We start from the raw sequence: 12,402 nt of genomic DNA on the forward strand, positions 1-12,402 counted from the left end.
ATACAGCTCAAGAGGACTCTAGAGTAGGGTTATTTATTGTTAATGTAAAGGCATTAATGATTGCAGCTTTAAAGTTGTTAAAAATCTTAACGGAAGATTTCAATTGGATTTTAATTGGTCTAACTCTAACTCTACGCATTTACCTCAATGTAATGACAGGCTCTTCTCTGGTAAACAAACTTCACGGAGTTCACATGAGGTTTTGCCCTTTAGATAAACACAGTTTGGATTAGATTACCAAGTGGTTGGCACATTTAATTGTGCAGCGCTCTGAGTAAAACGCAGAAAGTCCCTGTTTTTGATCATTTTGGTGATAAGTAAGTGAATTCTTTGTTGAAGCAACAAGCTGAAACAAGAGCCGCACTGTCAAACAAACTGAGCCCCAGTGAGTTCAATATTTCAGTTTTTTTTCCTCACTGGTTTTAGAGCCAACTATCTGTTTCTTTTTTTCCAGATGCAGAAGTGTTGAAGTTGAAGATGGTGTTGGAGTCACTGGCGACGGCCAACGATGAGAAGGTACAGAGTGATGTGATGCTGTGGTTACAAGCAGCAGCTTCGGTTTACTTAAAGAGGTATTAAGTGGAACATTATGCATGTTTATCTACAGGAACGAAGGATAAAGGGGCTCGAGGAATCACTCACCAAGAGCTTGAAAGTGCAGGAGCTGATCAAAGGTCAGACATCATCCACATTAAATCAAAGTTTTGTCAAACAATGGGATAACGTATGAAGTGTGAACAAACAGAATCCCTAAAACAATAAGCAACAAAAACCAAGGACATTATACAAACTAAAAACAGACGAAATTAACTTCAAAACACCATCCAGGTATCTGCCCTTAAAGCATTCACGAAACCAATGAAAGCTTTGAAACAGAGGCAGCTAAAAGCCTTTTTATTAAAGAATCATAGAAACAGAACAACAAACAGAATAGTACTTTTATTGCTGAAGTTTGCCTTTTCTTCCTTTATTTGAGACATCAAACCTTATTTTGGTCACTCGAATTGCAGTCATGTACAATACAGTAAGCTGATACAATGAGCACATAAAAATCTTAGCATTCTTTAGATTTTTGTAAAGTACAGTAAACAGATTTTAAAAAAATGATAAAACACATTTACCATAAACCTCAATGAAGTGATTCACACCCTCCGTTCATGTTCATTATATATATTTTTAATTATATCATGAAAGTTTACGGAAGCTTAAAAATGTGGATATATTCACGTATGAAGTCTGGTGGACTCGGTGCGTTTCAGTGTTGAAGTTGCAACATTGTTGCATTTTTCATTTTGTTTGCTTCCATACTGAGCTTTTATTAATGGCACCAAGCATCAACAAGCGTAAACAAAAGTCCTCCGTCTGTTGGACAGAATAGGTGAGAGAAAGAGCTTACACTTTTTGTCGAAGCAAGTCGTGGACTTTAATGTTTGTTGGCGTAGTTTTTTCACTTTTATGCACCATAGACCCGATGTGTTATTGAATCCATGAGCGACCATTCTGTCGTTTTTGTGTGTGTTCTGTTATCGTCTGACTATATTTTGGTAACGGCTTTAACTTCATCATTAGACCATTTTTGTCCACGAGACATTTTTCAAGCCTGCTACTACTGCTGCTGCTGCTGTTGATTCTCAAATTTTAGCCCAAATTCAACCCAGAATTCTCTGTTTTGGTTCACTTCCTTCCTTTGGTCGGGACTGCGTTTTCACCTGCAGTGAAACTGAACTCTGGTGCACTTGGAAGCAAACTGAGACCCCTGTCTTTTAGCGGACCAGAGTTTGTTTGAGCATTCACACCAGCAAAAAAAACAAACAGACTATCTGACAAAATGCACCAGAGTTCAATGTGAACCAAACAGCTCAGTTGTGAATGCCCTCGAAAAGATACTCGTTCTTTTCAGGTTCTAGTTTTCAGGAAGTCCTTGTTATTAATGACCTACTACTACATGCAAGAACTAATTTAACCTATTTAACATGCTAAAATATAGTTTCTCCAATGTGCAATATCTGTAAAATGCAAAGTAGTTTCAGGAAAACAAACACAAAAATATATATTAATAATAAATGCCAAATAGCAGGAATGTATATATATAATGTGTATATAATGTATCTATATGTCTTATTTTTTATTTTCTTATTCTGTCTACTATATCTATGTGTCTGTACCTTGAGTTGCTGTGACAACTAAATTTCCCCACTGCAGGATAAATAAAGTCATATCTTATCCCTTATCTTATCTCTAGTGGCCGTAAAGAGAACTGCAGTCAGCAGCCTGTTGCTCACACATATCTTGGTCATGTATCATCCTGTTGATCCATGATTCTAACTAGTTTGCTTAACCTTAGCTTAATCTAGATTAAAGTTAGTAAATTAGTTGGCTACTCGAGATCCCTAATTGAATGCCATGCTGCTGTTAATGCTAGTTTTCCCATGAAATCGCTCACTGAGCTAACATTCTGTAGTTTTACATAGAAATCAGTCAAGAGGCTGGTTCAGGCAGTTCTCAGTTTTTAAGTTACTCTTTTTTTAATGTTGGCAATAAACTTCTTCAAATAGTACCTTTAAAAGCAAAAGTATAAACTGAGCTTTATGATGCCGTACATCCTAACTTGTCCTAACTTTCCCCCATCAGAGAAGTTAAAGGAAGATGACTATGACGATATCCCAGATGATCCCTCACTTCCTGTATCCATGGAGGTGGATCAGGTCACCCTGGTGTTAGAGGGGGAGGCAGGAAGGAGCTCTGGCGAGGTAAACACAACCTCTGTCAAAACAATTTGCACACAGGATGAACACCAGACTGGAGGTTTCCTTTAGAAAAAGCTCAATGTTGGCCTCCCACTCTGAAATTGTTCCTCCCAGGATTTCAGAGCTTCTGTTTGGGTTATTATTTTTTTTGGGGGGGGGGGTCTGTGTGAATTTTCTGCCGCTGTGAAAATATGTTCAATTAATCATGATTCTCTGTTGTTTCAGTCTATTCCATGTATAGCAGTGCTGTCTGAAATGAATGACCTAGACAGAGAACGACAGCTACAGGCAGCAGAAAGGTAAAACATGCTGTCAGATATAATTATTGTTCCCACGTGTTATTAAACCCTCTTTGTCTCTGTTTCATTGGTTAAATTAAATACAGTGAAATATCCGCCCGACACATGAATTAATTCTAGCTGACGTTTTTGACCTTTCTTAAGTTTGTTCACAGACATTTATAAAAGCATGCAGCATGTCTGGAACATCACATTTATTTCAGAATATGCTGTGTGGGTGATGAGTTTCCTTCGGCTGAAACAATTGCGAGATGTTCAAAGTTCAGTTATAATTGTTGAGTTGACTCATGAAAGTCACTCCCACTTACATTATGATTACAGGACGAACTTTTAAAAGTGGTGGCCAGGCCTCAGCTTCTGGTTGTAGAAACTGGGTAACAGGGTTGACATTTTTAGTCAGTAGGATATTATGCAGCTGCACTTTGGCTAAATAAGAATTTCTTTGTCGGTTAAATCAATTTGCACATTTGTTTGTGATCTCAACTGTTGGGTCAAACTTTTCACTCCAGAGTCAAACAACTTAATTCACCTTTGTCCCTGAAACAGATGCTGAGATACGCAATAAATGCATCAATGCACATGCAGCATTGTCTGGTTCTGGTTCTGACTGTAGCAGCAATGCAATAATTGCAATTATTAATGCGTGTTTTTAATGCAGTTATTAATGCATGTTTTTAATGCAATTATTAATGCATGTTTTGTTCTTTACGTGTCCCAGTATAGTCTTTAAGTTTGATATAATATGGAGTATGTGGTGCGTTCCATGTGAATAGTTTGTGGATTTTGTGTATAGTCCCTGACAAATGTGTCGCTTATTCAAGTTGTAGGAACAAGTAATAACTTGACTTGTAGATGATCAGTTGGAATTATAAATGGCTGATATGAAAGGCAAAGGCCTCTAGATGATTATTATACCAAAATAAAGTCTTGTGTCATTCATGAGTTTTATCATTTAATTAGGACAGAAAGGTCAGATTTTTCTTGGACAAAAGTCTTGTGTTGTCTTTAAATGATTCAACCAATAACAGATTAGAACCTTTCATATAAGCCATTTTTGAATCCTATTGATCAACTAAAAGGGAAGTTATTATTTGTTGTTCCTACAACTTGGATAATGGACAAGACTTTTGTCAGGAACTGTATGTGAGAAATGCCCTGTAGCATCCTAGATTAGCAAGAATTTCTCAGTATGCAGCGTGAACTTACTGGACAAACTCCCCAAGATGCACTACAGCTATTCAGACTGTAAGGCAGAGAGTTTAAATAATTGACAGCTCGATAAAAAACCTACGGATAATGGTGAGTGCCGTTAAGATAAGAATGTTGGAGTTCACATGTATAATGTTCTGTAAAAAACATTTAACACTAAAACTACTAAATAGAGTGGAAGAGGAAAAGTTCCTTATAGTCAGACCAGTGACCACCCCCTGATATCAATACAGTCATGTGGTGCAGAGAGGATTTCTTACTTTGACAAGTCTGCTGATAATAGCATACTTAATTATTTTAGTAAGCAGTATTTAGCACGTACTGATTATGTAGTATCCAGTATATTAGTTGGCGATTTCCTTATTAGTCCCACAATGGGGAAATTCAACCTCTGCATTTAACCCATCCTTTTTTACACACCAGTGTACACACCATGCTTGGGAGCAGTGGAGCTGTGTGGGGGGTTATATTCCTTGCTCAAGACCACTTCGGTCCTTGACCTGTCAGTCCAGGGATTCAATCCAGTTACAAGCCCGATTCCTAACCTCTAGGCCACGGACTGCCCAAGTCTGTGCATGCAAAAGTTTAATAAAACAGCAAAAGCGAAAACACCTGTTTGCATTACATCAAAAATGTATTATAAATTGTTGCAGCAGAAAAGAGGCCTATAACTTTGCTTTGTTTAAAATAATTTTGCTTCATTTATCACTGCATCGTGTAGAAGTTTGTATCAAATAGGTTTAGGTAAGGAATTTAATATCAGTAGATTTTTACATTAGTAATCTGACTTTTAATTATGTGATATGTCCATAAAGTAACAGTACTTCTTCGCTACTTGATGTTTTGGATTTTTCAGGACTCTTGTTTTCGACTGAAGCTTAAAAACTTGAATTCTTGTCATTTCAGTTCCTTAGACGCGCCTCAGCCGGGCAGCTCAGCCACAACCAGCAGCAGCGACCAGGTAAAAGCAGACCACCTCTGATGTGAACATGCAGACCACAGAGACCTGACTGTGCACTGTATAATAACATAATCATATTATTTCCAGAAGCTTAAACACTCAAACTGTTCATTAGTTTTCATTTTAACCTCTGACTGTGAATCCATGCATGTGAGGGGGTGCTCTATGTTTTGAGTGAATAACTGCCACAGTGTGTTATCTTCTTTCATCAGTCTTAATGTAATCACAGGACACTCTGTATGAGACGATCCTGCTCTGACACCTAGTGGTTAAACTGTGCAACTACATTTATATTCTTAACTCTGGGGTTGTTTTGTCCATTTTTGAATCATTTTCATCCTGCCTGTATACACCACTTTAAAAAAATGTTTAAATGCTGTGTTAGTCTATTTTTTTCAGCACAACCTCACCTATAATTATTTTTTTCATCCTGACTTACTAGATCAACAGTTTGAACCCAAAAGAAACAAAGAAAAAACAACATAAACTGTGATTTGAATCAGGTTGTTTTTTTTTAACTTCCAAAACACTATCATGCTCAATGAATAATTGGAAATGTTGTAAATGTGACACAAGGTGCAAATATAACATATAAGAGGGTTATATCCAGTTCTATATTTTTATACAATATATATTTGACCTTGTCTCCAGTTTTACTTGGTATATCATCATCAAACTGAAACTGGCCTCATGGAGTTTACAGCCAGAACTTTAGAGGTAAATTTACAGTAGGGCTCCACGCTGCTTTGTTTTCTAGTCTGGATGTGATGAAGAAGTCATGATTTGGTGCTTTTGGAGACTCCAGAGGGTTAACTGCTTTAATTTAATGGTGAAAATTTGGACATATTCTGACTTTTCTACACTGTTATATTATATATTTCCCTCTCATAGGCCAGAAGTAAAGCAGGAGCTGGTTCCTCAGCTCCGACTAGAACAAACACAAGTGAGGAGAGTTTTGGTACCAAGAAGGCCCGTTCTTCTTTCGGCCGGGGTTTCTTCAAGCTGCGTGGAGGAAAGCAGACGGCCAGCTCTCCAAACCTGGGTAATACTGACCTCCTACATCTCCACACTGTCATTTAATTTCACTGTTTCTCAGTTTGTCTTTGTTTTGTTACTGATCCTCATGTTTCTTTTACTGCTCTGTAAATTGTGAAGATCGCACCCGGAGTGTCAGTGCACCTGTGTTAGGTACAGTAGAGCACAGTGGCCATGTTGGCCTGCAGTATGGCTGCTCTGGATTATACAGCTGGATGTGAAACAAAAACTGTAATGTGACCATTTAACTTACAACTTTTCAACTCTCAACTTCTCCCCCACTAAATCTGTTGTTCCCAACCTTTTTGACCTCGTCACATTTTGCATGTTTATAAACTGTGATCAGTTTAGTAAAATTTTAATTTTCTGTTTCATTTCAATACTTTTTTAAACGCTTGAAGAGTTAAAACTACACTATTTCACAAGAAAAGTTGGGAATAACTGCTCTAAATCATTATTTAAAAGATGTTTTTCCAGAGGTTTTAGTATCTTGCTCATGTATAGAAGCCCCTTTCTGCCAGCATACCAAACATACCAAAACATACCAAAAAAAATACAAAAGACATCCTTTGAGGCATTATTATAATGCACTTTTTTGAAATAATGACTTAGTATCTTGAAAACCAGTGTTTAGTATCTCGAAATAATGAGAAATCCTCTCAAAATATTGACTTAGTGTCTCAAAAATGGAAAATTTGAAAATGACTTAGTTACTTAAAATAATGACTTTGTATTTAAAAATAAGATAAATATTCTGAAAATAAATGATTTGCTATTTCAAATACTTGAGAAACTTTCTCAAAAAAAAAAGCTTTATCACTAAAAAATGAGAAACTTTCTCAAAGTGTTACTGTGAGATATTAAGTAAAATTATTTTGACTTCATTTCAAGACGATTATCTCAAGTCTGTTTGTCATATTGACGTACAGGATCTTTTGGAACAGACTTCCATTCTGGCGTGAGGTGTTTCTGTCCAGGATCTCAATAAATCATCCAGTTGTTCCTTATCCACGACTCTAAACCATCTGCAAAGAAGCCGGTCTGATAGTTCCTGCCGGTGAAGTTGTGAAGCATTTCTCATTCCCCGTAAATGAGAAAATCTGTAGGTTTTGTTGTAGTAGTTTAGTGCATGGATGGTATCAGCTGTAATGCTCAGACGTGGTGGGTGGTCCTGTCTTGTTGAAGCATGTCATGTTAATGTAACTGTTTTCACAGCTGAGTCAGAACGTAAAGGCACAGAGCACCTGGACTTGGCTGGTGTTCCTCCACGAAAATCTCCCGATGGAGCCACTCTACCGTCCTCACCTGAAACCAAAAAGAAGTCCAAAGGCTTCCTGAAGTTCTTCGGCAGGTAAGGGGTGTGTTATCTGTATTAAATGTAGTATAAGACGGCTATTTGTTTTGGTTATTTATAATGTGATGCTCCTGCAGGCTTAAGAGGAGCCACTCCACCTCCTTCAACCTGGACGATGCAGCAGAGATGGAGTTCAGGAGGGGAGGAGTCAGAGCCACAGCCGGCCCTCGACTCGGCTGGTCACGTGAATCCAAAAACAAGTACTGTTCTTTATTAGCAACTGTTGTCTCCTAAAAAGATTGTATTGTGAAGGTTTCACCAGTTGACTTACTGCCCTCTGTGTCCCCGTCAGTGCTGTCGATGTTCCTTTCTCGCGGTGGAGCAGAGAGGAAGTGTGTGCGTGGCTGCATGAGCAGGGCCTCGGCTTGTATGTGGCCCAGGGACAGAGCTGGATCAAATCAGGACAAACATTACTACGGGCATCACAACATGATCTGGAGAAGGTAGGAATGCCACTTTTTAGGGTGTTTTGTCAAAGCAATACATTGTTTTCTTTAACCAGACTCTCAGCATTTAACATGTTGTTTTACTGCAAACATTATGAGTACAAAGAAGTTATTGAAGACCTACAAAAATGATCGTGGTTACCATTATAAGTTTTGCTTCCAAAGCCCAAGTTTAGACTGGGTTGCAGAAGAATCTGTGTATCATTCGTTCTTTCCATTTCTAATTGGCAATCAAAAATCAGCACCAGGAATGAATTTGATTTTAATATTTAATTGGTCGGGTTTACGTGACCCGGAAGTTTGACTGTGGTCAAGTGAGCCATCACTCGCTTCTCTGTAGTCAAACCAGCCGTCCCTAGATAATGTAGTGCGCCCGTATTGTGATATTTATGTTAAATTCATTGAGACTAAGATTGAAATATGAAAAAGCAAGCATTTTTTTCGCTTTTTGTTTTATAATGGACAACAAATAACAAAATAACCAGTCAATTTTTCATTATTTGATTTTGATTGCCAATTGAAAATGGAAAGAACGAATGATACACAGATTCAGAAGTACTTTTAGTATTTTTATCCACACTTTATTACCTCCCGCTGTCTGTAAAAAGTTTCCTGTACATGATGTTGTATTCCCTTCTCTTTGCCTGACAGGAGTTGTGCATCAGGCACCCTCTCCACAGGAAGAAGTTGCAGCTGGCTCTGCAGGCTCTCGGCTCAGAGGAGGAGGATTTCAAAGGCAGACTGGACCACAACTGGGTGACCAGTGAGTGCATCATCTTGCTTAATAAGAATAACTGGACTTTTCTTCAAAGCTTTTCATTCAAAATGTAGCTGCAAGTGGCAAATCCAGGGTTCAAGCCAGCACAGACCAGAAGAAGTTTTCATTTTTTAAACTGGACCTGTTACAATGTGGTCTGTATCCGGTAATGAAAAAAATGTGTCCTTCAAAAAGTGAAAACTGTAGAAAATCTAGTCAGGTGGATATTAGTGAATTAGAGTGTAAAGAGGTTAATTAGGAGTTTATTTATATAGCACATTTCATAGGACAGTCACAGACTCGATGTGTGTCAAAAGTACAAGCAAATCAAAGATCATACATGATTATAGATATAAAAAATAAAACTGGAGTAGTCATAACAATAATAGTAATGACAACGATAATAAAAATTCTAAGATTAAAGTTAAAAAAATATAAGTTTAACAGACTAACCTACACTTTGTAGTTGTTGTATGTTACATGTAAATCAGACTTACTGTGGAGGATTTATGACTCTTTAAAGTTGACCTTTAATTATAGTGAACAGGCAGATTGGGGTCATATTTCCAAGGGAACATTTTTTCACAACTTTCAGTCATTGTTGTTTTCGTGCCAATTTATTATGAAACAAATCACATTTTTCACCAGAGTTTGAGCCCCTTCAGTTCTTGAATACCTCTTGAGATACTTCTCTGTTTATTCCAGGATGGCTGGACGACATTGGCCTCCCGCAGTACAAAAGTCACTTTGATGAGTCTCGTGTTGATGGACGTGTGCTGCACAACTTGACAGTGGTGAGCTGCCAGAACTTTTTTTTTTTTTTAAACCTTTTTACTATTCACTGGAGCCTGTAGAGGCTTTTTTATGACATTAAAGTGACAGGAAACTTTGCAAAAGGTCTTCTTTGTAATTCTTTCATATTCTGACTGAACTTTCCCTACTGAATAAATCATGAAAACTCTTTTGATCCTGCTGCTGTTTCCCAGGAGGACTTGCTGTCTCTGAAGGTGGGCAGTGTTCTGCATCACCTCAGCATCAAGAGGGCCATCCAGGTCCTCCGCCTCAACTGCTACGAGCCCAACTGTCTGAGGCGGCGGCCCTCTGATGAGGTAGCACACAGGAAGTCACAGCCCTGATACTCTCTTCTCTTCTTCTTTGGATGTGTCTGCCCCTGACATCTGGATTTTTTTTATTCTCTTATCCAGAACAACATGACACCAGCAGAGATCTCCCAGTGGACCAACCACAGAGTGATGGAGTGGCTGCGGTCGGTGGATTTGGCAGAATACGCTCCGAATCTGAGGGGCAGCGGCGTTCACGGAGGCCTGATGGTGAGACGGGTTGGGACACGAGGAGAGATTAAACTTAACAAACCCACTGATAACAGCAAATTCACTCTGAAGGTGGAAAATAGATCGTATTAGAAATATTTTAATATATACCACTTTTCACAGCATTTGCGTCATTAGCTGCGTTCCCATTAAAGTTGAAGTGAAGTGTTCTGTTAAAGAAAATGAATTAGGGATGTTTCCATCAAGAAGGTGGTAGTGTAATGTGCTGCTGCAGTAAACAGTAGAAGAAGTAGAGAAAAAACAACAACAAAAAAGAGGTTGCAAATTGGACAACTTTGGTCAGCCACGAGGGAAAATGTCTTCAGGAATTAGATTCAGTTGGGCAACTCTGAAACAGCTGATCAGTCATGTGAGTGAAATGTCAGAACTTATTTGGAATAATCGTTTCCATCTCCCAATTAGCTTATTATTATTTTGGTGTTTCCGTCAAGCTTTTCTCATGCGAATCTTCAAAATGCAAATAGAAATGAATTGATGGAAACGCGACTATTGTCAGCCAACATTTATCAAGATGGATACAGACCGAGGTTATAATAGTTTTGGACTTTTCATTAGTTTTAGTTTTAATTGTTGTTTAATTTAGCTGTGAATTTTTGTTTTCAAATTCAGTAAGTTTTAATTAGTCTTTAGACTGAGTTTTTTTTTAAATGCTTAGTTTTAGTTTAGTTTAATGGGGTATTTGTTGGGTGCGAGATTCAAAAAGGTCACAATAAATTTTGTCTTTATTTCCTTTTGCTTTATCAATCTTAACCCCAATAAGGTTATTAACTTGTAAAACCAGATCGATGAAATAGATTTCATATCAATCAAAAGGGATTATGTCTGAAAAAAGTTGACAAAGACGAAAACAAAGGACATTTTCACAATAATTTTTTTTGTTTGTTTTGGTTCGTTTTGTAACCACACAATTCAGTTCCAGTTAGTTATTGTTTTTTTGTTTTTTTTAAACTCTCGTTTTTAGTTTTTATTTCAGTTAACAAAAATGTTTTTTCAATTCAAGTTTTTGTTATTTTGTTAGTTTTCGTTAACTATAATAATTGATACAGACCACACAGACGCTCAATAGTTCTGTAACTTTTCTCTTAAAATAATTGTACAACCCTGCTTCCAAAAGTTGGGACTCTGTATAAACCAGAATGCATCAACTACAAAATTCTGTTTCAATTATCAGTTTGAACTTAAAATATACCGTCTTTGTTCAGTTTTTCAGTTAAGTATTTGCAAATTATTGTTGTTTTATTTAAGTCACATCCCAAACTTTTTTGCATCATGGTTGTGAGAGTAAGATTTTGGTATATAGTAAATTTGCAAACAACAAATGCAGGAAAGAAAGTTCCATTGCGGCCCTTTATAAGTGCCATTTTTTACGGCGTGCTGCAGGCAGCATCACTTTATCATTTTAGAATAACAACACTATTATTTAGTAATAAAAACATCCCCAGGTGTCGCTCTGCATCAAACTCAGTCCTCCGTTCTGATCTTTATCCTCTCTGACCTCTCCACATGATGTTTTCTCTAATGTGTGTTTGTGCTCTGAAGGTGTTGGAGCCGCGTTTCAACGTGGAGGCGCTCGCCCTTCTGCTCAACATCCCCCCCAACAAAACCCTGCTGAGACGCCACCTGGCAACACATTTCCACCTGCTCATCGGCTCCGAGGCCCAGCGGCTCAAACAGGACTGTCTGGAAAACCCAGACTACAGCGTCCTCACCGCCACCGCCAAGGTCAAGGTAACTGCCGTCTGTCCCCCGGCGTCCTGCAGGACATTTTACCTCAACTGACACATTAGGCAGATTAAGGTTTTTATTACCTTATATCCACATGAAGAGCTGCGTCATGTAAAAACAACAAATCTGTCACTGGCTTTCTGCAGGACATTTTACACATTAAACTTGTGTGTCACTCAGCTGACACATTTGGCTGATTTTGGTCTTTTTTTGACTTTACTTTCATTTAAATATCTAAATGCTGTTTCAGTAGTTTTATCATCCAAACAAACAAACAAAACTCTGAAAAAATATAGTTTTTGATAAAATATAAGAAACAAGAGATTCTTTATCATAATTTCCTTAAAGAAAAAGTTTGATATTTGGTGAAAAATTGGCTTAATTTGGCTGCCAAACAGCACCTTTAACACTCACTAATTCTCATTTTATGTCTTTTGTGTTTAATATGTATCCAAAGAGATTGGAAAAACAACTTTTCACTTCATGTGCAATTCAAGAAACTATGTATATATTTGAT

The 12,402-nt window shown here is 37.7% G+C and overlaps 1 protein-coding gene across 1 annotated transcript in view; it reads left to right on the forward strand.

Moving 5' to 3' along the window:
* ppfibp1a (PPFIA binding protein 1a) overlaps positions 1 to 12,402 on the forward strand; it is a 37,144-nt gene that overhangs the window by 22,092 nt on the left and 2,650 nt on the right. The window contains exons 9-22 of the mRNA XM_059326283.1: positions 455 to 516; positions 608 to 674; positions 2,632 to 2,750; positions 2,973 to 3,046; positions 5,162 to 5,216; positions 6,108 to 6,258; positions 7,467 to 7,602; positions 7,683 to 7,805; positions 7,898 to 8,048; positions 8,703 to 8,814; positions 9,514 to 9,602; positions 9,795 to 9,917; positions 10,014 to 10,139; positions 11,700 to 11,888. Of these exons, the coding sequence (XP_059182266.1) occupies positions 455 to 516; positions 608 to 674; positions 2,632 to 2,750; positions 2,973 to 3,046; positions 5,162 to 5,216; positions 6,108 to 6,258; positions 7,467 to 7,602; positions 7,683 to 7,805; positions 7,898 to 8,048; positions 8,703 to 8,814; positions 9,514 to 9,602; positions 9,795 to 9,917; positions 10,014 to 10,139; positions 11,700 to 11,888 (1,577 nt within the window). The remainder of the gene's footprint in view (positions 1 to 454; positions 517 to 607; positions 675 to 2,631; positions 2,751 to 2,972; positions 3,047 to 5,161; positions 5,217 to 6,107; positions 6,259 to 7,466; positions 7,603 to 7,682; positions 7,806 to 7,897; positions 8,049 to 8,702; positions 8,815 to 9,513; positions 9,603 to 9,794; positions 9,918 to 10,013; positions 10,140 to 11,699; positions 11,889 to 12,402) is intronic.

This window comes from Centropristis striata, chromosome 22 (assembly GCF_030273125.1).
Source record: "Centropristis striata isolate RG_2023a ecotype Rhode Island chromosome 22, C.striata_1.0, whole genome shotgun sequence".
Lineage (NCBI taxonomy): Eukaryota > Metazoa > Chordata > Actinopteri > Perciformes > Serranidae > Centropristis > Centropristis striata.